This window comes from Mesoplodon densirostris, chromosome 15, assembly GCF_025265405.1.
Source record: "Mesoplodon densirostris isolate mMesDen1 chromosome 15, mMesDen1 primary haplotype, whole genome shotgun sequence".
Taxonomy (NCBI): domain Eukaryota; kingdom Metazoa; phylum Chordata; class Mammalia; order Artiodactyla; family Ziphiidae; genus Mesoplodon; species Mesoplodon densirostris.
In genome coordinates this window covers 69,568,219-69,596,069 of record NC_082675.1, presented here as the reverse complement: position 1 = coordinate 69,596,069, position 27,851 = coordinate 69,568,219, and the positions used below count along the sequence as shown (strand labels likewise).

The following is a 27,851-nucleotide window of genomic DNA, read 5'->3' as shown; positions in this document are numbered from 1 at the left end:
CAGGTGTACAGCAAAGTGATTCAGTTATACATACATCCATTCTTTTTCAGATCCTTTTCCCATATAGGTTATTACAGAATATTTGAGTAGAGTTCCCTATGCTGTACAGTAGGTCCTTGTTGGTTATCTATTTTATATATAGTAGTGTGTGTATGTTAATCCCAAGCTCCTGATTTATCCTTCCCCACCATGTTTCCCCTTTGATAACCATAAGTTTGTTTTCGAAATCTGTTAGTCTTTGTAAGTTCATTTATATCATTTTTTTAAAATTAGATTCCACATATGAGTGATACCACATGATATTTGTCTGTCTCTGTCTGACCTTCGGCTTTTTTTGAGTATACCCACTGCTGAGCACTGACAGGAATCTGAATGAGGAATGAGTGTGAATCTGAGGTTTTTATTCCTACCTGTCTCCTTGCAGATTTGTCTTAAGCCAGCTGTTCCCCTCCAATGCAAGTTACAACTTTTTTCAAAGTATCCCTCTTTGTAAGGCCCTCTGTTCTTCCAATTCTAGTAACTGCTTTACCAAGTTCCCCCTTTGAGCCAAGGGACGATGACAGCTCCACTGTTAATAGCCTCTCAGTACTGCACTATCTTTTGTATTTTCTTGTACCTTATGCCAACACCTTTGTTAATAGTTTCTTTATTAAGCTTTCCTTGAATTAAGTATGTTTTACATTTCCTTCTGGGACCCTTGTATATTCAGACTCACATTTTAGAGCTTATAACTTTAGTAGATGAGGAGAATTTTAAGAGTTTTTAAGTTAAAAAATAAAGTAAATATTGACATAGTATGTCTTAGAAACTGGCCAAATCATTTAAGGGTCTCTCTCTTCAGTAATCCTTCACCCATTTCCCCAAATTCTTGGCCCCTTTTGTTATTGCTGCCATTTCTCCATTGTATCAATCAGGGTTTGATCAGAGCATGAGAGTCAGGGTGGGGGGTTTGTGCAGGGAGTAGAATTTATTACAGGATTTAATATTACACAGTTGTCAGGGCTGGTTATATAGTGTTTGTAAGGCTGTTATTTCTGAATCTGGTCATTGAGACTGAAGTCATCAGGCAGCAAGTTGGGAGGGGAAGATGGCTGTGGCCTGGAGAAAGCAAGGACAAGATGAAATCTACAAAGCTTAGATGGAACCCATGAGGACAGACTAGAATCCATGTCAGTCTCTCACCGGCTCCAGCACAGACCTAAACACACACCTAGCTCAGGAGGTGGAGAAGCTGAAGCAGAAGATATGGCAGGACCTAGAGTTGCTGCTGGCCAGGATGCTACCTTGTGCGAACATGTTTGTCAACAGATGAGCAGTACCTTGTGCCTGCAACAACCTCAAAACACAAAGAAGTATGGCTCCTCGCTCCTCTTTTATATCTATTTGCCAAATCTCATATAAAATTTCTCTTTTGGCCCACGCTAACGTAGAACCATGCAGGGAAGGCAACCGAGAGAAATGTCCCAGCGTGAATGAAGTGCCACAGTAAAAATCCATCACATCCATGTTCACTCTGATATTCAGATGCCTCAGCCATTGAAAAACACTGTAAACAACGATTTCTGCTGCCATCACTACAGCCATTCATTTTCTCCCCAAAGACTCCAATATCTGGAAACATAGTAGGGGAATTTGATTGTTGACAAGACTATTCCAAAATTTTGACCATGTATCTATGCATATGTGAACAAAGAGATTTCCACAGATTCTCTCTAAATAGCAGCATATTATCATAAACTCTTGGTACCTTTATGTCTTGAAATTTATTTTGAATAGCAAAAAGGTAAAATACAGTCATTCTAAAAACTGGGTAAGGAATCTTGCTGGTTATGGATATGACATTTTAGTTGGTCATATTTTCAGAATGCAAAGTGTTCCTTGGATGAATCTAAGAAATACTCACCAAAAAGTGGTCTTAAAAATTCCTTAGGTCCTTTGGGATTGACATATATACACTAATATGTATAAAATGGATAACTAATAAGAACCTGCTATAGAATAAAATAAATTAAATGAAATTCAAAAAAAAAAAAAAAGTCCTTCGGTCCTAGTATTCTTGACAGCATTATATGCTTTAGGAGAAACTGACCCAACACACAGTACAAACTTTTAACACTGTCAGTTTGCCTTCACGTCACCAAGCATCCAAACCATAACTGTGCCACTCTTCAGGCATCAAGAGTTTCACATATTAGAAATCAACTCTTTTCCAAGTCAATTTGGATATCTGACATTTCTTGAAGTAATAATATATAGAATTTTGCATATATACCTCATCCACAGTCATCAATTTGCCATCTCTAGCACTCGAATTGTCACTCTTATTTGAGATAACTAGAAAACATAAAGGAACTGAGGTTTGAGGACAAAATATTGTGTTAAAACACAGCAGAGAAAAATGAATGTTGTGATGAGGAGGAGGAGGGGATGATGATAGCTGTTGGATTTTTCTTTTTTTTAAATCAATGATGCCTTGGGAAGGTTATTGGAAGAAAAAGTAAAGGTGAAAAAAAAGCTTAGACTTGGTCCCTAGTAGAATCTGTTATGAAGGAAAAAAATGGACCAGTGTTACAGGGGTAGGTGGATGCAGAACTCAGTGAGGTGTAGAATTTAGGGATCCATTAGAGCAGATGTAAATAGGATAAACTTGGGATAACAGAGTAGAGATTCAGTGAGGCAGTCCACGGAAGCCAGATGTTGGTAGTTAACTGAGTCCCAGACCAGAAAACAAGGAAAAATAAAGTTAGGATATGTGTTTTCTGAAGCAAAGTATTTTATACATGTCACCCGGAATCTATGAGGGTAAGACATCTTTAAAGGTTTCCAGCAAACAGGGCTTATAAATAGAGTTAAAACAAAATATACAATATTACTATGTCTTTGATACTGCCTTTATTTAGCAGGCTGCTTAGTGATTTGTTAGTGAACACAAATAGTTATAAAGATCTTATGTATGTGTTTTAATTCTTGTCTACTTGATCCAGTTTTTACTCTAAAATAATATATTCCTCAACTATGATTTCTTTTTTTTTTAACAGCCATGGTAAGCAAAGCTCTATTGTATATGAAAGTGAAAATTAAGGGAAGTAATTTTAGAATATAACATGGTTACAGTGAAAGAGAGACAAGTGTGTTCGGGAAAAAGGTCTCTTTGGAGAGTTGAATTTTAATCACCAGGAGAAATGATGACTAATAAAGCTAGATCCCATCATAACTATATAACAATTATGTTTGTAATCCGTTTATGAGGTTAGTTTACATTTTCAGAGTTTACATTTAGTGATTTCTATTTTAAAAGTAGAACGAGGTTGAAGGCCCACAAGACTTGTACATTGCATAAACTGATAAGGACAGGGTAGTTTAAAGAATCCAATTTGAAAGCCCCCATTGAAGCTTATGCTGAAATAAAATTCCCATTACTGCTGCATGGGGACTAACATGCTCTCCTTCGACAAGGACAGATCCTAGATTAAGCACTCTTAGATTGTAAATTACCATCCTTGATAGCTGGCCTCCCCTGTCTCTGGTGCCTTAGAGAAATGGGATAGACTGTGAAAAAGTATAGATTTCAAGAAGGCAAAACCCTTTCTCTTAACCATCCCCAACCTCCATATCCAAATTTCCATGTTTCAAGAGAAAGAATAGTAATGTGAAGATACCGTTGAATTTAAATGGGAATAAAGGACATTATAATTACAAATCTTAGCAGCCATGCCTAGAATGATTGGCTGACGTTGTCATCGCCACCCCATCACCAATTACAATTACATCAAATTTGGCCACCCGAGATAGGGAAGGAGGGGACCCGCATAAGAGAGGCACCTCTCTTGGATTCATCTTCAAACATGCAAGGAATTTTATTTTACAAATGAGCTGCAGACAATTCAGGCTAAATAATTAATGTTTAAATAAGGTACATATGACTTTCTTGCACAGGGAAAAGAGAAAGTGGAGGTTTCGCAGACATAGGGTGAAAGTCTTTTTTGTTTAATTCTGTTACTCAGAGATATTAGCACTGCTACCCTATAGAGACTGCTTCCCCTAGGAGATAGCTGGAGCTTCTAAATCATTGTTTTGTTTTGTTTTGGACTGTGAGCTTTTTAAATATTGGGATGATAAAATGATCATAAATTAGAATCCTTACCATTAAAAAAAAAATCCATTCATCATTTCAAAACATACAGGTATGGCATCCAAGCTACGTGAGTAGATGCTTATTTCTTAAAGCAAGCATACTCTGCAAAATCAATTTGTGAACTCATTACATAAATCCATATTAAACTCTTTAGTCGATATTTAACACTCTAACAAGGATAGTCAGGGTAAATTACATGGAATATTTTCAGGTGGCGAAGAACCAAAGTTAGTCCTTCCACTTCTAATCTATTTCTCAGTTCTAATCTGTGTCTGCCACAGAAAGGAGAGATAAAGAGGAGAGAGAAGAAAAAGAAGAGATCATTTATATCCTTCTGATAGTTAAGGGATAATCAAATCAATATATTCCGGTCCTGGCGGTGACAGTATGTTCTCAATGGTTATCTTATGTTAATGCATAGACCTTTAATTCCTTCCAAGATGGCAGTACAATGAGTCCCTTCCTCAGAGCTGGGTAAAAAAAATGTCCAGCAGGGAGGAATCCTCTCATCAGTAGGAGAATGACTCACTTATAGCCTGTCAAGGAACTTAGGGTGCATAATAAGGCTCCATCATACTCTCCCTTAAGCTTTTCATCACCAGCAGCAATGCCAATAACTTACAGGATTCCCAGTCAGCATTAAAATCTCTTTTTCAGTTCAAATGCAAACTGCTAAGCATTTCCTCTTCCTTAGTATTCTTTGGATTTATCTTTCTCTCCATGAGCTGACTTGCCACTCAGTTCAGACCATAATTATTTCCCTCTGGGGATACTACAAAACATTTTGCATTCATCTTTCCTTCTGCTCCAAACTCTCAAATACACACAGCAGAACATTCCTTTTCAGTCAGACTATTAGTTTTGCCTATTTTGATGATAAATTTTTCAATTATATGCTTTGAGACCTTTTTAAACATTTACCTCCTTTGCTTCGTCTTTTACTAAATCACTGGTATTGTCACTTAAGCAGTAAAACAGAGAACTTGCTTTCAGGCCTTCTAGTGAGTAACTGAGAGCCTGCCCTTGTTAGGCCTTTTACCAGGTGCTTGAAATGCAAAGACAGGCACCTTCAAGGAACTCACTAGCCAGGTTCTTTCTGCCTAAATGCACTACATCACTCTTGTTAGTCTTCTGCCCTTTGTAAGTAATGGTTTTACCATCTATACAGTTAAATCAAGACTCTAGGAATCATCCCAGATCCCTAATGCATCCATACATACTCATAGCAGTCTCCACATTTTGAAGACCTTCTAATATATCTACTCACGCTTTTTGTACTGTTGTTTTAGATGGCCTTATTCTCTTGCCTAACCAATGGACGATATACCTTCCTGATTAGTTTTTCTATTTCTAGTGTTGCCTCCTGCCACTGTTAACCCAGCTATCATCCACACTGCTTCCAGAGTTATCTTTTAAAAACACCAGTAGGAGAATGCCTATCTTTTACATCCTAGCCCCTAACATCCCACACACAGCCTAGACAAAAAGTCCAATTTTCTTTGCCCTATTTTGAAAGACAGACTGTGATTCAGCCCCTGCATCTCTCTCCCATCTCACTGAACCACACATACTTCTCTGAATATATACTTCTGCTTCTGTGTTATTTCTCTAGGCTTTGGGTATAACATGTCTTCTGCCAGCCATTTCTCTGCCCTTCTGGACAGGTTGGCAAAAATCATTCCTTCTTCAACGTCCATCTTAGCTTAGATGTCACATTCTCAGAGATGAGTTCCTCTGTTCCACAGAAGAGTTGCTTAAGCTCTTCATTGTGCTAGCCCTACCTCTTGTATGAATATACTCCTGGAACTCATGGTAATGATTTGTTCTACTTCAAAGTTCCCTATTAGACTAGAAGCTTGAGCAACCACTTAGCATCTGCATTCAGAAAATAGGAATAACTTATTCTAGGATAACGTTTTATACACAAGAAACTATCTACTTGGTATGAGGTTTTATCATTGTTGTTACTGTTCCTGATATAAAAAGCAAAAGGCATTTACCATTTCATTCAGTTGAATTTCCCCAAGGGTCACAATATCCTTTCTAGGCAAGCGTGTTGAAGACCTAAAATATCTGATCAGAATTGGGCTCAAAGGCTCATATTACATAATGAGAAGTAAGGCTCACATATGAAAAGAAAGCAGGTAGTCTGTATGCCAGAAATTGGATATGAAATTCATGAGATCCAAAGACTTATGTCTGGGCCACCAATTTTGTTATCTCATGTCTCTTTCTATTTATGAAATCAAGAAGGCAAGGCAAGAGAGGATATAAAATATGCTAAATAGTATTTTTATTTCTTTCTTCTCCCAAATAAGTGCCATATTATTAGGAGAAAATCATTTAGAGAAAGAATCATTCTTCTCTATTCAAGATGGTCTATTCTGCTTTTGTACATTTTTATGTACATACACTCAGTCCACATCTTTCAGAACTAAAGAATATTTTGTCTGGTTATCAGGTAGATCTTTATTTAAATAAGAACTGGCATTGAAAAATAACAGAAAATAGGGAAAACTCACTTCTCTATTTGATTTTTCTTGCTTTATAATGATGCATGTGTTATTTTGAGGATGGGTTATTTTTCATTTCAACTGAATTTTCTTATGTTCCACAATATATCAAACTCATATATCAACTAAATAGGTATATATCTTTTGTCAATATTGTCAGGGAAAGTTAAGGTCATCTATAGATCCTTGGTGGATATTTGTCAACACAAAATAACAAAGACAGCTATGCACAGCATGCACTAGTCATTTAGGATTATTAACTTGTTTTTTTAATGGAACGACACTATAGGTTAAAGACCCATGAGTAGACTATCTGAAAAAAAAAATGTTTTAAACCTATTTTTTAACCTGGAGCTTCTTACTTAAAGCTGGGAACAAAATAAAACAATAAGTGAAAGAACTTTTCAAAACAATAGAAGCCTTGTCATTCTGTGTGACAAGTGGTACTAAAAATAGGGTTAGAACAACAACAAACAAAAATACACCAAGCACTAGCTGTATTAGAATTTAAGGAGTATAAATATAAAGAATTGAACTTTTTTTGAATGGCATCTACTATCTCTAATTTGTATTTGTTATGTGAGTCTTCATACATTTTCAGGGTGCTTAATAAATGTTGAACAATTAAAACACCATGCCAAGTCACTCTGTCTTTTTTTTTTTTTTTTTTGGTCTTCCTCTGTCTGATTTATTTCACTAAGGATAATAGCCTCCAGATCCATTTGAGACTCTTTTTGTACATCCAGGATATGGTCTAACTGGGTAAATGTTGTGTGCACTTGAGAAGAATGAGTATTCATTCTGCTCTTGTTCAGTGGAGTGCTCTGGAAATGTCACTTAGGTCAATCTGGTTGATAGAGTTGTTTAAATTTTCTATAACCTTACTGATTTTATGTCAACTTGTTTGATTAGTTATTGACAAAGGAGTGTTGATCTCTCCAATTATAATTGTAGATGATTTCTTCTTGCAGTTTTGTCAGTTTTGTTCCATGTATTTTTAAGATCTATTATTAGTTGCATTCACATTGAGGATTATGTTCTCTTGATTAACCTTTATCATTATGAAATAAACTTTTTATCTCTGGTAATATTCCTTGCCATGAAATCTATTTTGACTGACATTAGTATAGAAACTCCAGATTAAATTTTTTTCTTATCTATTTATTTGTAGTGTTACCATGATACATCTTGTTTCATCTTTTTATTTCTAACATAGTTGTGTTTTCATATGTGAAATGGACTTCTTGTAGGCAGCATATAGTTGGGTCTTTCTCTCCAATCAGACAATCTCTATCTTTTAACTAGAGTGTTTAGACTATTTACATTTAATGGGATTGTTGATCCTTATGGATTCTTTCTCCATGCACTGTTCCCCCACCCCTACAAGTCATTCTGTCTTAACTGTATTTGATAAGTAAGATTAGTTGCATCAAGTGTATTTTTGGTTAAAGTATGGATTCCTGAATAGCAGAGATAACATGATATTTACCTTTAAGACTCTTAAGACAATAATATAACTGACCCACACTTAGTAATGACCTCTAGCACAGTGGGAATCTGGACAGAAATCATTTGGGTGGCAAAATGTTAGAAATTTTAATTAATTCCAAGCTTTTCTCCTCTATCAATAATTCCCAAACCAGTCTGACTAGATTCAAATAAATCTGAAATATCACCCAGTCACCTGACCAAGCTCCATGTGGTGGACAGAGTATGGGTGCTCAGTCACATCATGGCAGAGTGGATGAGAAAGTTAAGTGCAAAAGTCAGAGGGCTGACTGGCTGTGTGGCCTTGAGAAGTTAATTACCTTCCCTGAGCCACAGTTTCCTCACCCACAAAGTAAGGGGAAAACAATTCTATCTCCTCCATAGGACTCTTGAGAGGAATCAATTAATATGTGATTGTAAAGCCTGAACTCAGCGTGCTACCCACTAACAAAGATTCAACAGTGTTTTCAAATCCAGCTCTACCACTTTGTAGCTAGTTTATATTGCATGGTCCTCTTTGGGGCACAACCTTCTAACATTCGAAATGAGAATAGCAATATATTCTAGACTGGATTATTGTAGAAGTGAGAGGAATGATGCATATAAAATGCTTAGCACACAGTACCCAACACGAGAAGGTTCTAGAATATGTTATTCTCTCTGTGTTTTCCTTTGGGTATTTATATAAATCTTACTCTAAATAGGACTGATGATAGCTCTGTTGGCACGTTATTTTCCACAAGTTAAAATAGTGTTTATTTTCTTATGTTTCTAAGTTTCTCACGAGATTGAAAATACTAAAATACAAAAGTCTTATCTCCTAAGGCCTCCTAAGTGTCCCAAGGGGCAGAGAATACTCCCAGTAGCTTCTTTGGGGCCTGAAGTTAAAGGCAAAATCACACTCAGATTTCTAAAATGCTTGCAATGCTTTACTGTATATTGCTTGCTGTTTGATACTGTTTGTATCCATGTATTTTGATTTCTAAAAAAAAAATCATATTTTTATTACAAATATAGAAATAGATTTGTTTGTTTTAAAAGCTGGGACCCATATTGCATGCAAAAATTATATTCTACTTCTTATATTTGTTTCCACTATTTATATACATGTTATATATATTTATTCCATTATATATTTATATTTCACTATTTATATTTTATATTCCATTTATCACTGCATCATATCACATCTTGGGGGAAGGGCAGAGGTGACTGCCTAACTTACTAAAGAATGGTAATTCCTATCACATTCTAAGTTAATTCCCCTATCTGGTCCCTTACAAAAATCAGATCAAACCTAGAAGATGACAGGGGACAACCACAAACTTAACTAAATGGTGGTTCCCATTGCATCTGCTATACCAGATGCTATATCTTTGCATGAAATGCAAATGACCGCCAGTCACATTTAGCCATAGTGATGTTCTTCCCTATCCCTATAAGAAAGGATAACCAAAACATTTTCTCATTCACTAGGAATGAAAAATCATCATTCATTTCAGTCCCAGAGCTATGCTAACTCTCCCATGTCTGTCTTAATAGAGTCCAAAGGGACCTGGACCATCCAAATATGTTGCAGCATAATCCACTTGTCCATTATCTTAATGACAGCATGTTCACCAGACAAGTTGAGCAAGAAATGGCAAATATATGGAAGGCTTTGGTAAAAAATATACATTCCAGTGGTGAGAGACAAACCCTATGGAGATAAAGTGGCCTATAATGTCAGTAAAGATTTTAGAGGCACTGTGATTTGCAGCATGGCAAGACATGTCCTATAGGTAAGGACACATTGTTATATCTGATACCTCCAAACACTAAGAAAGAATCACAATGCCTCTTAGGCATTTGGGTTGTGCAGGCAGCACGTTCTGCTCTGACCTATTTACTCAGTAATGTGAAAGGGTGTTGTCTTTGAGTAGGGTTTCCAGAGTAAAAACCGACATTACAGCAGGTCCAGGCCATGATGCAAGTGGCTCTGCCACTTAGGCTATACAACCTAGTAGACTCCGTAGTATTAGAGGCATTGGTGGTAGAAAAAACGTTCTATGGAGAGATGACAGCAGACCCTGATAGAGGAATTACAACATAAACCCTTAGGGTTCTGTTGTAAAATCAGGCCATCTGCAGTAGAGAATTACACACCACTTATAAAATGGATTCTGACAAAATATTGGACCCTACTGGAGTAAGAATGCCCAACTATTCGATAATCAACTGGCGAGAATTGTTCATCTTGAGCTGGGTTTCCTGAGATGCATTGAGTCAAAAGTTCAAGCAGCACCATCATCAGATGGAAGTGTTATATTTGGTATCAGGCACAAGCATGACCAGAGGGCATAATGGCAGGTGTCCCTGACCACCATATTTTCAATCACTGCTGTCCAAGGAATTTCCCCCTTGACCCACACTTATGACCAAGTGACTGAGGAGGAAAAAGACCAAGCTCTGTCGGCTTGCACTCAGAATAGATGGCTGCCCCTCTTAGGGAAAGCCCTGAAAGAGAGCAGTCTGAGAGCTTTTCTCAATAGGCAGAATGTTTGGTATACCAGATCATCTACCTTATATGAAGAGAGAAATGGCCCAGAGTAAGAATATATATAGAGATTATAAGCAAAGTCAAATGGCTTGGCTGATTGACCAGGGGTCTGAAGGGATCGTGATTGAAATCAGGGACATGGAGATTTGGAAAAGATTTGGATGGGCCTCTGGGAGTGAATATCAAGTATTATAAAGCTCTTTGAATCACATCTAAACCCCAAGCTTTGTGCAATGTAGTCAGTGAAGTATTGTAGTCAATGAAGTTTATCCCAGGCATGATTATTGCTAATTGAAAACATCTAAACACCAGATTGTATCCTCCATGAAAGAGATGCAATCAATTAGATGGAACAATCTGTCCAGCTGATATCAGCCAGGCTCCAGTGGTGACATAAAAGGTGCATAAATTTAGAGGCTATTGTGGTAGGGATTGGACCTGTGCATTGCCCAACAACATGGGCTCAAACCAAACAAAGCTGCTTCTCCTCACCAGCAGCTACTGGAGCTGCCATACATCCAATCTACTAGTAAAGAGACAGATGCAGAGCCCCCAATAAAACAATGTGCCTTGAGGAGACCGACTAACTGTTTGGTAGCAAGTTGTGTATACTGAACTCCTTCTACTCTGGAAAGGGCAGAAATTCATCTTGATTGGACTATACGCATATGCCACCTTTCTTATTCTCAAGGCTTCAGCCTGCAGTACTGAGAGCTCCCGAAGTTTCTGAGCCACAGACATAGGATCATGCATAATATTACAGAAGATCAAATAACACACTTAACAGCAAAAGGGGTGTGGGCATGCATACACGACCATGGGATCCCCTCATCCTATCACATACCAACCTCTGAGAAGCTGCTAACTTGATACAGCCTAAGTACAGTCTTTTGGAGGAGCAATGGGTTAAGACTGAAGATGATATCCTAAAAAAATGAAGAGCCTTCCTCTAGAGGAAGGTACATACACAAAATGAATGATCAGTATATGGTGCCATGTCCCCAGAGGTAGAGTAAATGGATAAAAGAGTTTGAAGTAGGTGCGATCCTGCTTACCAGCACTCCCAGTGACCCATTTGGGAATCCGTGCTTCTCATCCCTGAAACTCTAGGACTTAGAAGTCCTAGTTCCCAGAGGAGGAATACTTTAATCATTAACCTTTGAGCTATCACTGCTTCCTGGTCATTTCAGGCTTCTTGTGCCAAAATACCAGCAGGCAAGGAGAGAATAATTATCCAGATCATCGGGGGAAGCAGGAAACAGGGATGACTGTGGTTACCACCCAGGTGATCTACTGGAGTGTCTCTTGGTACTCTCTCCCCCAATTTTGATGGTAAATAGACTACTACAAGTTCTATGACTTGCGAAGGAATAGGAGTTTGAGTCATTCCATCCGCTAAGCCATACAGAGGAGCAGAGATGTTGGCTGAGGGTGAGAGGAAAAAAGTGATGAGCATGAACTGCAGCCCTGAGACCATCTGTAGTTGCACTGGTGAGGGTTGTAGTTCATCCCATTAACCTTCCTTTTCCCCCAGGGAATAAGACCAACCTGTATCCTGGAATAGTTATTTCTAGAATTTGTTACATGAAGCAAATAGGTTTGAGTGGCACAGGGGGAGACTGTAGTGAATAGGGTGGTGTACCGTCTGGATCTCCCTTTCATGGACTGTGGCACTTATTCCTCCAGCTGGAGAAAGTGATGGTGGCTGATGGCTCCCTACAGAATCCATCTCCAGTAACTGCCTTCAGCTAAAGAGAACGACCTCAGTCAAGGTCATACCCATCTCTGGGGGTAGAGTACCCTGAGTAGCTAACCCAGCTTCAAAGCTTCCTGTGGAATCATCTGAGGCCTATGTTGTTGACTACCTTGTAATTCATTCCTTCAAACTGTGTCTGTGAGTACTATTTCAGGGTAGTCCTATCAATGTTGATTATTATCACTTTGATAATCAGTTAAAAATTACATCTATATAATTTTAGCTATTAAAAGTATATATACCTCCTACTAATGATTACATTGATACTTTAAAATTCTCTTATACTAATATATCAGAAGGAATATCTGTATGTGTGTGTAGTGTGTGTGTCCAGGCACATCTATTATCAAACGATGATTTATAAACAAAAGGCAGAAATACAAGAACAAGATCCTTTGGGTTCAGTGTAAAAATCAGGATTCTTCTTTTCTACTTCCCCCACCATGGGGTTTTTTTAAAGCTATGGAATAACAATCTTTGGTGTGTTTACCACCAAAGTCTGACGTGATCAGTATTTATGAATCTATCAAGTCTTTCATATTGTATGGATTTATAGCTATCACTGGTCTCGGGATACTTCATATTACTGAGGAATTCATTTCTAATTTCAAAGTCTGCCATACAGCCATATCCTCTTGATTAGCACTGAGCTAGCTTCCTACTTGAACAGCACATGCTGAATGAAGGACAAGGTGAGTGACAAGTCTTTATTTGCTGAGAAACCTCTGCCAACATAAAACTGGAATGAGCAAGTCATTAAAGGGATACTGTAAACCCTACTACAAACCTCTCCACTGCAGGCATTCTGAAATAAACCTTTTCCCTTCACCTTGTCCACTGGGCTAAAAACCTAAACGTCAAATTGCCACTGTCCCTGAAATATTTGTTTATTAATTCTTTTTTTTTAATTTATTTATTTTTGTCTGTGTTGGGTCTTCGTTGCTGTGCGCAGGCTTTCTCTAGTTGCGGCGAGCAGGGGCTAGTCTTTCATTGCGGTGCACAGGTTTCTTATTGCGGTGGCTTCTCTTGTTGCAGAGCATGGACTCTAGGCACACGGGTTTCAGTAGTTGTGGCTCACGGGCTCTAGAGCTCAGGCTCAGTAGTTGTGGCACATGGGCCTAGTTGCTCTGTGGCATGTGGGATCTTCCCGGACCAGGGCTCGAACCCGTGACCCCTGCATTGGCAGGCGGATTCTTAACCACTGCACCACCAGAGAAGCCCTATTAATTCTTTTCTTGGAGGATGGAAAAATATGCTAGAAAATAGCTATCATTGTATCCATCCCAAGAAATGCCTCCTGTTTTTCTTGAGACTAAATAAACCAGTGGAAGACTTTATAATAGCTAACATTTGTGTAGCAATTTACAGCCTACGCATCCCTCTGACATACATGTATTGCACTAAATCTTTGAGACAATTATCTAAAGCTGAGGAAATGGAGACCTGGAAAGGTTAGGCAATATTGTCTAAGATTCTGTTCATTATATTCTATATTCCAATATAGTTTAAATCTCTATAGATAAACTAGAGAAGGATGTGGAGATGAAATGTGTCCACATCTCATAGACGAGGTGAATATCACATGGTACAAGATCAAATGTGAAACTTCGGCTATCGTTGAACCCCTCAGGGAAAGTGCTAGTTTGAGTGTCAACATTTCTCTAAGGGAAAGGAGACTTTGAGGTAGAAAATAAAAGAGCAGACATTACCTTCCTCTTATTTTTATCTTTACCTTAGCTAGCGAAATAATTTTTCAGTACACTGAACAAATTCACAGCCACATATATATATGGACATTAATAACCTCCTTGAAAAAAATCGGTTCTGTATCTTAATAGCTACAGTTAATTACTAAGGCTTATAAGGGAAAATGTTTGTGGAAGGCTTATGAGCTATAAGCACTATAATCATCCCTGGAAACAAGTTTCAAAAATATTAAGTTGCACTTTCATTCATGTAAACTCAATGATGGAACTCTAAAGAGAATGTGTGTAGTTTTAATGAGCATCTCAGCTTGTGTGAGGGAAACTGTCTAATGACTCATTTTCTAGTTTGGGCCCACCAATATATTAGTCCAATACATGGAATTGGCTCTTCTAAATTATTTACAGAACTCCAGGAATAATCTGATCCCACACAAAATAATACTGAGCAGTTAAATCATAGTAACTCTTCTCATAATAAGAGACAAAAATTCAACTTAATTGACCACCAGTGACTAATATCAGATTTAAAAGTACATCACTTGAGAGTTAGTAACAATCTCTCTTACACAGTGCTATTACACTGACAAATTAAATTTTCATTGTTTCACACAATCTCACTGAAGTTACTATATAAGAGTCCACATTTAGTAAGAAACACTTTAACTAGTTGCAGTTAATATACAACTGTATGAGTATGCACCCACATATTCCTCTTGCCCATTTGAATTTCAAGATATTCTTCTCGTATTGATAGGGAACAAGTCACAAAAACAGATCCAAAGTGAAACCGAGCAGGACCCTGTGGGGCTCCTGGGCACGGAAGCCTTTTCATGTCCCCCATTTCTTGTAAGGAACAGACTCCAGCCTCTATGACCTTCCCTGAGTTCCAAAGGGCAGATTCGAACAGTTGCTAATCAGGGAAGGGAGGGGATGCAGAGACAAGGGAGGAACAGTCAAGAGACAATAGTGCAGCCTTGGGGCGGGGTCCTGGTGCTGCCTCAAGGGATACACATAACAATGTCTTTAAGCCCTTTATAGAACTAAGACCCAACAAATGGAAGATGTCAGCATTCTTCATATGAGAGAAGACCACCCGAGGAGGCCAGATTAAAGGAACCAGAGAAGCTCATCAAAAGATTACCTGACACCAGATTAAAGGAGTGCAGGACCTGCACACATCCTAATCTTATCAGCAACTCACCAAATCCTCCCGGGTGGGGACACATAGTTTTCGAGGGCAGGAGCCTGCTGTGTCCCCCTTTGCCTGGCAAAACAATAAAGCTATTCTTTCCTACTTCACCCAAAACTCTGTCTCTGAGACTTGATTCAGCACTGGTACACAGAGGCCAAGTTTTTGGCATCAAAAGGACTTTTGATTTTATGCCTTGATGTTTATGATTGGACCTAATACTTCTGCTAATATATGATATACTGCCTTAATACAATGTTTAAAATTCTACAGCATTTGTAATCAGTAACCTTTCCCAGGGGAGAACAAGGAATTGATAGTAGCTCACTATTTTGCTAAATGCTTAACCAATATATTCCCCTCCTACAGTGGGAAACTCCATTTTGCTATCAATATTGGAGGAAAAACACACAACCAGCATTAAAAAACTATTCAGTGTTAACATGAGACACATATCCCATACATATTTCTTCAATGGAAGGCATGATTTGGTATCTTGCCCAAGCAGATCTACATTTAGGAAATATTCAGAATAGCATTTATTCATTTGTGAACACATAACCTTTCTGTGCATAGTAGAATATGAAGAATACATTATTTCTTCCCATGGTGACTTTATTCTATCTTCACCCATTTCTGCCATTAAATTTAAAATATTCCAGACTACATATGCCCTGATTACAGCTGCATTCCCAGTGCTCTGGCCCTCTCTTCTTCTCTGCCCAGCAGTTAGGTATTTCCAATTACCTTCACTGAAGACCATAGCCTGGAAACATGATGCTACCTAGCAACTAGAACCAGAATCACTAACTCAGAGATAACTTATATCTTATATCTACCTTATCTTTGTTCCTGCCTTGCTCTCTACGCTCCCACGCTGCCCCACCAGCACCACAAAGTATGCTCACTTTTCCTTCTAGCTACCCAGTAGTCTTAACTTAATTACTACTTACCCACACTCCAGTTCACTGAATGAGACTCAAGGGTAACTAACTCATCAGCATCTGCTATGTCAACCATATCCTAAGGTACTGGTTACCTGTTTGCAAATCTGGCTACTGAAACATCTTATTCTTATGATGCCTAACACATTGATTCTTGGCACATTTTGGCTGGGCTGTTCACCGAACAGTAGAGTTGGAGGGCTACAGTCAATCTTCTTTTGGAAAGAGGACTTCTTAACCAATGTCCCTCACCAAATAATAAATAAAACTAAAACAAATAACAACAAGAAAACATTTCCTTAGCTCTTAGAAGAGATGAATAGGCAATACAAGTGATATATATCAGATAAAATATCTTAACTTGCATTCACCACCACCTACATAATATGGCTAAAGTATTTTTGATGCATATGCAAAGTCTTCTTAAGTGTGCAGACCATTGTCTGTGGGTGCACGAGTGTGTGTGCATTCATGTTTGTGTTAGGTATACAGAGAGATGGTCAGCAGTCTGGAACTCTGTGTGTGGTGTTAGAGTATCAGATAGAAACCATTACTGATAGCACTTCCTCTAGTATAATGATTTTTTAAGTGTCATTGATCTTCTTGATCTTTATCTAGAGAAAATCATGTATATATTTCACATGTTACAGTGCACACATTTCAGTATTTTCCCAAAATTTATTTTCTGGAAAGAAAAACAAGTCATTAACTCAATTTAATTTAGTAGATGATGTTTCTTTCCCAAGTCGCTAATTGCTAAAGAGGGAATAACTAACTATATAGAAAAGACTAGGTTGAAATTTCATTAGGCTTATGTAAATATCCACCAACAATAGGCACTGGCTCTAACAGGCCATTGTGTGCACTTCAGTTAGAAGCAGATTGTTATGGTTGTCAAGAGAAACTCTTAGCCGCAAGCATGTGGACAGACCAAAGCTGAACAGCTGGTCAGTGCAGACTCACGATGTGCCTCAAAATATATGGTGACCGTTTATTGTTGGAACTTAAACAGAGAGGGCTCTGTTCTTCCCACCAAGGTCAGCCTCATTGCTGAGTTTATATTTATAGCTGGCCTCTCCACCATCTGTGCACATGGTCTACGCTGCACCTCTGTGGAGTTGGAGAGGCATTATTTTAAGACCTGATTAAAAAGCCAGGAAAAAGCAATCCATCATTTACAAGGAGGGGATGTAAGACAGTCACAATGGTGTGCTGTCATGCTTTCAGATTTTGGTCTACATTCTAATCCAATGCCAGATACAAGAAACACTGACCAAGAATGTAGAATCCACTGACAACATTTTACCATCTAGATGGGAGAAGAATGAATTATCAAGATTCTCCAAATACCGTATGCTAACACATATATATGGAATTTAAGGGAAAAAATGTCATGAAGAACCTAGGGGTAAGACAGGAATAAAGACACAGACCTACTAGAGAATGGACTTGAGGATATGGGGAGGGGGAAGGGTAAGCTGTGACAAAGTGAGAGAGTGGCATGGACATGTATACACTACCAAATGTAAAACAGATAGCTAGTGGAAAGCAGCCACATAGCACAGGGAGATCAGCTAGGTGCCTTGTGTCCACCTAGAAGAGGGGAACAGGGAGGGTGGGAGGGAGGGAGACGCAAGAGGGAAGAGATATGGGTACATATGTATATGTATAGCTGATTCACTTTGTTATAAAGCAGAAACTAACACACCATTGTAAAGCAATTATACTCCAATAAAAATAAATAAATAAAAATAAAGATTCTCCAAGGTTTGCCCTAGCCAGGAGGTAAATGACATTTATGCCAAGCGGCGCCTTGCTCTTTTGTGGTCACAGAGACCCAAATGAATCAGGGCCTGAGTGGGAAGGCAAGATGCTGTTAATAAAGAGCTACCTGTTGAATTCAGGTGTAAATGAAGTTGAATGCCTATAATTGGTTTATTGAACGAGCTGAACTATTGGAATATCAAGAGGAAACAGTTTTATTTTCTCCTGTCATCCACTTTCAAACACACTCTATCATATATATTTCCTACCCCAGATAACAACTTGGGTCAATCCTCAGGTCCTAAGGGCAGCTTAAAATATTTTAAAAGCCTTATTTTCAAATATTAAAAACAATAATGACAACAACAGCAACACACACACACACACACACACACACACACACACACACACACACACACACACACACACACCAGTGAGATCTAAATCAAGACATTAACTTAATGTTCAATTTAAAGTTTCTCCCCTCCTCCCAGAGTAGGCCTGAGACCAAAAATGGGGAAGAGGCAATGGGACTGTCTGTCACCAGTTTTTTTTTATTCTCTTGGGTCTATTCTTTCCCCCTCTGCTTAGGGCTTCTCCAGGGTAGAAAGAGAGGATGGATTTGGAGTAAAGAGACCAAGGCTGTTTTTCTTAGCCTGTGCTCTTCAGAGTCCACAGTCATGGAAGGCATCCACTTGCCACTTTTTGGGGAGCAGCTCTGTGTTCTTCAGAGGCCCCTCCAACCTAGGAAGCCCCGCCCTGGACCCCTCCCTGCAGCAGGCACGGCAGGATCTGGCTAGTCTTCTGCACCAGCTCCCAGCTCAGCTCCGTCCCAGCCAGTGTCCCTCTAGTGTCTTTTGGTGGCTGTAGCCTTAGCAGCCAGGACCTCGTGGGCAAGGTCTTTCAAGATGTCTTCCGCCCTGCTTTCTTCAAGTGCAACTCACACCCTCATTCTTGCCAAAGGTGGAAATCGAGCTTCTCCCCACAGTTGCCTTCCCTTTTCTCCTCCTGCAGTTGTGGGCAGCTCCAGACAGCTTTTAGTCAGGATAAGTTGCCCATTTTCCATTTTTGCTAGAAACTCCCAATAAAACACACCACACACACACACACACACACACACACACACACACAGTTCAAGGGATTTTCTTGGTATCTCCACAACTTGACTTGTGGGGGAAAGAAAACACCATGACGATGTCTGTCTAATCCTATGGATTTCAACACTTCAAAGAATCCTCCATCCCTAATGGCAGTTAAAGAGGATGATCACTGGGCCTGCTTGGTCACTGCCAACAAGTCCTAGGAGAAGGTACCTCATACTTCTCTTTAGAAATACGGGACTACTTATCTTGCATTTTCCTCAGCTTTATGGCCTTACATGAAAATCAATGTTAACTAGAATTCTCTTATTCTGTGACTTGTATAGCAGCCAGTATTAGTGTAAATGTTGCCATATTGTCGTTGATAATGAGATAGCACAGAGTTTTTAAACCATGGCTCACATTAGAGACCTCGGTTTTAGAGGTTCCTTTTCCCCTCCTTATCCATTACTGTTTCGGCCGAAGAGAATGTATTTAGTTGCACAAATGAAGTCACACTCACATGTAAGGCACATTAAATGGAAGGAAAACAAACAGTCCATCAGAGAAACTGGTGATCTTGAACAAGAGTTAACTTTAAATTCCTAAATAGTTCCTTTCATTCCTTTACTCATCTGGGACTGCGGTTCTATGGTTGCTTTTTTTGTTTTAATCAAGAAAAGCAGAGAAAGTCATCGCTGTGAGCATTATTATGAGAGTCTGAGCATCTTCAGATAATTGGTTAGAGATGCACAAAATATAAGGCCTCAACAGACACACTGTAAAGGATAGAAGCCAAAGAAAGACTATGTCTCATATATTTCTGTAGCTATATAGAAATTTCTGTTTTCTGTTAAAATGACTGTTTCTAAACAGAAAATCTGCTTTCTATTAAAATTAAAATTCAAGCAGGGAAAGATTAAGACAAGGTTGAGTCAAGAGGAAGGAAACTGGCCTAAAAAAGTTGAAATTAACATAATCAATAGGTGGTATGAAAGCTTTTCATGAGGAGGTATTAATATTTTAAGGTATTTTGATCTATAGAAACAATTGTTCAGTCCCTGCTTTAAAAAAAAAAAAGAATAAAAAGAGAGAAGGGATGTTTTTGACCTTCTTTAGTGTAACCACATTTCAGAGTAGCTGACCAGTTGTTTTTTTTGTGTGTTTGGTTTTGTCTGTTTGCTTGCTTTCTGGAAATCATATTGTTATGGGGATATTACATGACATGTCTATTATAGATTTATGCTAGTTTTGAATACACCACCATATTAAACCTCTAAAAGATTACAGAACAAAATAAAAAACTTAATAAATTATAGAAAAAAGGACAACTTATCAAAATCTGTTTTAAAAAAAGAGAAGAATGTTTTTACTTTCAAGTGATTACTTCTGCTATTTTCTACCAACTTCCATTGATTTAAGACTATAAATAAGCATGTATGTATACATGTATATGCTTATCTATTTTATATATATTACATATATATATATATATGTTCCATATAGAGAGTTTATATTTATATGAAACACCAAGAAGAAAGGTAGGCCACAAAAGAGGGGAGACGGTAGTAATTTAGTGGTTGTCATCTTGACTGTATCTCATTGGATGGAGATATGTATCTATAGTCATAGATATAATTTGCTAGCACAAATATACCATCAATACACACATGTATACCTGATTAACTAAATAACTCAATAATTTCAAATTGACTTTGAGAATAGGGAAAACAGTACAGATTTCACAGATGAACCATGCAGAACTGCAACTACAGGAACCAGAGCAAGGTTCACTTCATCTTACCAGGTTTAGGGACAATGAGCTGTGCACTGGTCTGGGCATTTCCAGCCTCATTTTCACCCACACACTGATAAAAGCCTTCATCCGACTTCACCACCCCAAGGATTCGTAGGTTGCTTCCTCCCTAGGGAGAAGAAAAAGCAGGTAAAGCATTTGAAAAAGCAAAAAATTCCAAGTGACAAATGATCACAAAACAAATTTTAATTAAATTTACCAAAAGAAACCAGAAGGGAGGCCAAGAGGGTCCTCAGCCTTACAGATGTGTCCTGTGTCACCTGGGAAATGTCACAGATTCCCAAGACTCTGCTGGATCCACGTGCGGCAATTTAACCTAGTTCTGCTATGAAAAGTATACTCCCAGGAATGCACATCATCCTCCATAAGTGAGCAGTAAACAGAAAACTCTTTTATTAGGTATGGACGAAAGAGAGGTTAGTATCAAAAGAAATCTCATTCTTTTACTTGTACTGAAGGAAATAGTTTCAGTGGATGCTGGAGGGGGAAAAAAAAGCAAAAGGAAACAAAAATTACTTATCTTTGCAGCTTCTAAAGGACAAGAAATCTAGGTTGGATATTTTCTGGACATTTGCAGAGAAAAAAAATGTCTGAAAATCCTTTTAAAATTGCGTGCCCTTTCAGGGATTTGGAGGAGGGTATGGTAGATCTTTTATACCCATGTCATTCTTGTTATATGGCTGAAATGTTTCACCTTCAGTAATCCATAAATTAAACACAGCAATGTTAACTCCTGTTTTATGTAAATTGGGCCACCATAGTTTTCAAGGATGGATGATAAAATGATCTGAAATAGCATTTAATTACAGTAACTCAGTTTATCTTCGATAGTGTAAGAATTAGTTCAGTAAGTGAGACGAGTTAAATCACTTGCCCTGAAGTCATTAAGAGATAAATATTACCTCATGGGGAATTGTTAATTGTTTTTAGTATCTTGTAGTCAATTCTCAGCTGATGTAAAATTCTTAAGATAAAGTTGACTAACTTCCAATTCACAATTCTCATATAAGTTACTATTTGTGCTAAATGTTACATGTGTGACAGATCTGGAGCTATTGGGGAAATATTTTTAAGCACAATTTAATGCGAAAAGGGCTCATACCATACCCTTTTTTTTTTTTTTTTTTTTTTACCTTAAGAAAAGGAACATTTTAAGTAGGTTGGCTATAATAAGTCATGCAGGGGGAAAGATTATTCAAACTGTAGAAAAAAATGAAATGCTTCATTTTATCCTGTGTCCTTAAGGGCACTCAACAATTTCCTCTATATGCAAGTAGCATATATTTTAGGCATATACAACACATTTCAAGTTGCCCCATGGCAGATCATTTTTAATTCAGTGATAGGGGAAACAGCATTGCATGTAAAGGAGCTAATGGATTGATGTGGCATTCAAAAGTTAAATTTTTTTCCTTTCTTACTCTATTCCCAACCAATTAAATGCAACTAAAAATGAAAAATGGTAAGTGGTGATAAACATAATAAAGATATTCTTTACGGATGTATTCCTGAAGAGCCCTTATAATGTGACAAAATGCATGAATCAAGAGGTGATGAAAGTTTCTGAAAGCCGACTGATCATGCAAGAGGGACCACCAGCAAGAGGCACTGTAAAGCCACGGAGAGAGCTTGTGCCTGAATTCTATAGGGCACTTACACTATAATTGCCATCTCCTGGGAGATCTGGCTTGGAGGACCACTTTTCTTTGACAGGGTCATGTCTGCATCTCAAACATAAGAGAAATGGATTGAAAGCCTCCTTCTTTAGCTGCAAAGTTCTTTGATATTTAAAAAGTGCTTTTCATATTTCTCAGATATTCATTTGAATTCAGAACCTCTGATGCTGACCTACACCAAAAGGAGAGTTTTCAGAGTATTTTTAAATGAGCAAAGCATTCTGCTGGTAGCAGCAAAAACAATAATAATAATGATAGGTATGGATCACTCACTATGTAGCAGGACAACAACTCCGTGAATATACCACCATTATCCCTATTCTCTCTCTCCAGGGCAGGGACAGAGAGGTCCACTAAACCTTATAGGAACTATAAGAACCCTTGTTCTTGGATTCAATTCTTTCCGAAGTTCAGAACTGCAAATGATGTGAACTCTGGGTCCTCAAATCCTCTCCACCACTGCCACCACCACTGTCACTATCACCATCATCACTGCCCTTTTCTACTGCTCATGGAGGATCAGCTGGCCTATCTGGAAGAGTAGCAAAGGAGCAAAGAGTGACCATCCTAATGGCCGAAGTAAGACTACCATATTCATAAGTAGCACATCTTACTTGAAACTTTATTATAATGGGCAAAATTTAAAGAAGTAAGAGATTCCTGGACTCATACAGTCTAGAACTAGATTCTAAACTCTGTTTGTCCAAGAACCACCAATGAGAATATTCAGAAAGCACTGGTCTTAGGCCCCCCATTTTATCTTTGTTTGTTTAAAACCGTGTCTGTAAAACAAGGGGGCTGGACTGTTTAATGACTCTTTTTTAGCTCAAAAATTCCAAGTCTAAAAAATGATTTACTTTATCGGAACAATTTTCTTCATACATCGTAAACATTCCCAACGGGAACGTTGTTCCCAAGAAAGAAAAGCAACTGAAAACAGAGTAGACAATGAATGGGATTGTAAAGTGAATATGAAAAAAGATAGTTACCACTATCTGAAAATAATCACTAGGAATGACCACATCTCCATTCTTCATCCAATTCACAGTGGGCACAGGCTTCCCAGAGACTGCACATTCAAACTCAATATCCATGCTTTCATAGGCATAGAGGTTGGAAGGGTGATTTAAAAACCATGGTGGAACTGTAAAGACAGAAAAATAAAAAGTGAGTGGGTGGGGATGTGAACTTGCATGCTAACATCTTCTCTGACTTAGAAACAAATATTGAAAATGTTTGTAATTCAAATAATTCCCCTAAGCCCTTAGTTTACTCTATAGGAACTACTGTAGGACATGATAAACTCCCTCCATGCCCCCATCCCTGCCCCCCACCAAATGCAGTTAAACAGTGTGTTGTTGTGTTAATGGTGTCTTGCCACAAAGAATGTAAAAAAAAAAAAACAACCTTTGCATATAATAAACAAAAATAAATAAATAAAAATAAATAAAAAATAAAAATAACTGCATATAATAAACATCTGAATAACTAAGTATTTGCATCCAATTGACCTACATAAAGGACACTGGAAAGTCCATAAAGCTATGGAAACTATGCTGATAAAGCAAATAAAGGGGAGCTGATATGACTGACACAACCCAGTGTATAAGACATGAATGCTTAGTGTCTCTGTAATTCTAGAGTTTCATTAGGATTTAGCTAATGAGACGGACTCGTTCCTATTGAAACTGTATGTGGTGATAGGGCACTAAAAATGACCATCATCTTTACTGTGGACACATGCCTATTGTCCTAGCAATTATCTGCTCTAGTGCATTGCTATACTATATTACTATTTTCTCAGCAGGGTACATGATACACTAATTTAATTTAATGTCTTAATTACCATAATACTCGTTACTCTATGATGGAAATTTTCAACTGAAAGGAAATTACAAATATAACACACCTTCACTAGTGAATCTCTCAGACTTGGTGCCTCAAAACACTGTGTAGGAAAGGAGCATTTTAAAAAGTGATGTTGGAAGGGATAAATTGGGAGATTGGGACTGACATACACACACTACTATATAGAAAATAGATAACTAATAAGAACCTACTGTATAGCACAGGGAACTCTATTCAATACTCTGTAATGACCTATATGGGAATCTAAAAAAGAGTCGATATATGTGTATGCAAAACTGACTCACTTTGCTGCACAGTAGAAACTAACACAACATTGTAAATCAACTATACTCCAATAAAGAAAAAAAAAATTTTTAAGTGATTGTCATTTTCTTCCACTGGGAACCTTAAAATGATGTCAAACTTGAATATTTATATTGTCTGAAATCCAGGTTAAATTCACAGGGAAGTAGCAGCCTTGATCCCCTTTTCACCTTGGAAATAAATATGTATTTTTCATAGACATTTTTAAAGACAGATTATAATTTTTGTCTTTGCTGTTGTTATGCTCAGTGCATAAGGTGTGCTAATATTTGCTTCTTTGAGTAACCACCATACTTTGCTCTTTCCAACCACCATCAGCAAAACTTTCCCTTGAAGTCAAAGTGAATTTGCAATCTTTGATGGTCATTGCCTTCTAGAAAAATCGAAGAGCCAGTGGAAGGCACCCAGGATTCAAGTCCTAGTTCTTCTACTGAATGATCTTGGAAGTCAGATCTCTCCCCTCCCCTCCCCTCTCCTCTCCTCTTTCTTTCTCTCTCTCTCTCTGTCCCTCCCTCTCTCCCCTTCCCTGTCTTATCTTCCTGTTTTTAACTAAATATTTGGGCCTCTAGTACCCAACAACTTTTAAATTCTTGAATCTTTCACAGAGGCAACTTGGTTTAGATGACTTGGCTGGGATTCATTAATATTCTCAGACTAAAGATATGGAAAAAAATGTGTCTGAGAGCTTTGCTACAGAGAATGTGTCACCACTGTATATAGGGTTAAGATTAATTATTTATAATTTATAACAATATTAGACTTTATTTATTCTTTCACCAAATTCACTGAGAATGAACCAACATCAGAAAGATTTCTTGAGTTCCTCTGAGCAGATACATTTATTGTCTCTTTTGGATTCTGTTGTCAATTTTTTTTTTTTTTTTTTCTTTTTGCGGTATGCGGGCCTCTCACTGTTGTGGCCTCTCCCGTTGCGGAGCACAGGCTCCGGACGCGCAGGCCCAGCGGCCATGGCTCACGGGCCCAGCCGCTCCGCGGCATATGGGATCCTCCCAGACCGGGGCACGAACCCGTATCCCCTGCATCGGCAGGCGGACTCTTAACCACTGCGCCACCAGGGAGGCCCTCTGTTGTCAATTTTATCACAGATTTTTATTTACCAGCCAATAGCCAGTATTTATTGAGAGCTGACTGTACAATTTATTAGCCTAAGCACTTTATTATGCACACCACAACTCTTTGAAGCAGGCTCTTTTACCCCCATTCTAGAAATGAAGAGACTGTGGTGTGTAAGCAACTTCTCCAAACCACACAGACAGGCTGACTCCACTGCCTACATTCTGAACTATTTTGTAATAGTTCTACCTGTGGAAAATTTCGATGGAAAATTACTTTGCCACCGAAAAATTCTGATGGAAGGATAACTCAAAAATATTCCCCAAGCCTCAAGGACAATAGAAATGAAGCAATTAGAGCTGTTAAAAAAAATAACATCACGTTGTCTACTCTGCCTCTCCCTTTAAGTCCTTCTTTCCTGGTGCCATGAAAACTGTCTGAGTCTGCTAAGCCCTGGTGTTCATGTTCCTGGAATCATGTGTGCCCACAGAGTTTTCAAAATTTAGATGACTTCCATAAGTGGATCTTGAAATTAATTTATGGGGTTGAGACTAAACTTTAAATATATATGTACATAAGTAATATAAATATACATAAACATATATCATACATAAACATATACATATACACGTGTATATATTTATATAGAGGGAGGAGATTTAGTATTCTCTTCTCTTCCTGCTTTCCTCTTCTATACTCTTAATCCTTCCTACTCCTATGCTACTCCTCTTTGTTTCTCTTTTCTTGTGATGAGCAGACTAGGATTTATTCATCCTATTTTAGGATTGCTTCCTAGAATTGAGAACCTAGGTATACCTTTCACTGCTCTGGGGTACTAGATTCTCAACACAAATATAAACTGGGACTAATGAGTGAATATGACTTATCAATGGTTGTGGACATGTTTCTTTAGCATTTTTCTGATCATGAAGAGGGAACTCAAACACTCCTTCTTCCATGAAATGTTGCCTTTCATGAAGCCGATGATGGATTTTCCTGCTTCTTGCAGTGCTCTCTCACTGGGCTCAATTTTTATACCACTTATTATTGTTAGATATTTTTCACCTACATCATTATTTACTAACCAGACTATAAAGATGGGGCCTGAAGCATATGCTTTTTCTTTTAATTCCCTTTGAATATTAACATAGTTCTCCTTCCTTTCCACTCTCATGGAAGGAATAATTCACTGCTTTAAACTATTTGGGGGGCAACAATTTCTTAATGATTAATAAAAACAAAGTGTCATGAATTTTCAGGTTTATCAAATCGTTCCATTCATACAGTTTTAGTCCATTTCAGAGAACTGCCTAACATACATGTATGACGCTACAGCAATTTCAGACAAGATATTGCTTTTGTTATACTTCCCTTCTTTGGATAGAATAAAATTCATGACCAGAAATAAATTACCCACATTTTCATTAGATCTTGGTTTCTCAGGATCTTCTTAAGTACTCAGAGTACATATATAGAGAATGTTTATAACTTAGGGGTTGAGGGAAGAAGAAATAGTGACTACAACAGAAAGATGGAAAAAATATGTCTGTTCTAGAAAATGCTATCATATTTAGAAATGATTAATAGGTGAGAGATCCCTCTATACTGCAAGCATTAGAACTGTACAATTAAACCTTAAATTTGAATAAAAGTTTTCTCTAAATTAAATATTTTATAAATGAGTTTCTATGCTATGACTAATCATTTGCATTCTGTAGAGTAAAATTTATTCGGTAGTTTCAGCCCCAAACCAAGTCATCACCAACAACCTAAATAGTATTAAAGGTTTTATTTCACATAAAAGATGCCTCACAAGTATTTTTAGTAACATTTATCTATTCTTTTCCAGTTATTTAGGTACAAATAAATGTGGGTCAATTCTAAAATACTGCTCTAGGACACATAATTAACACTCTGTATTACCTTGACATTGAAAAGATTCTATACATCCTAAAAATTTACTACAGCTCTTTGAAACTGCAAGAATGAAACTTTAAAGG

General features: G+C 37.8%; 1 protein-coding gene across 1 annotated transcript in view; it reads right to left on the bottom strand.

The window, feature by feature from the left end:
- Positions 1 to 27,851, bottom strand: part of DCC (DCC netrin 1 receptor) — an 808,121-nt gene that overhangs the window by 465,323 nt on the left and 314,947 nt on the right. Inside the window, exons 6-7 of the mRNA XM_060118369.1 lie at positions 23,595 to 23,749; positions 20,918 to 21,038 (exon numbers count right to left, since the gene is read on the bottom strand). Coding sequence (XP_059974352.1) covers positions 20,918 to 21,038; positions 23,595 to 23,749 — 276 coding nt within the window. The remainder of the gene's footprint in view (positions 1 to 20,917; positions 21,039 to 23,594; positions 23,750 to 27,851) is intronic.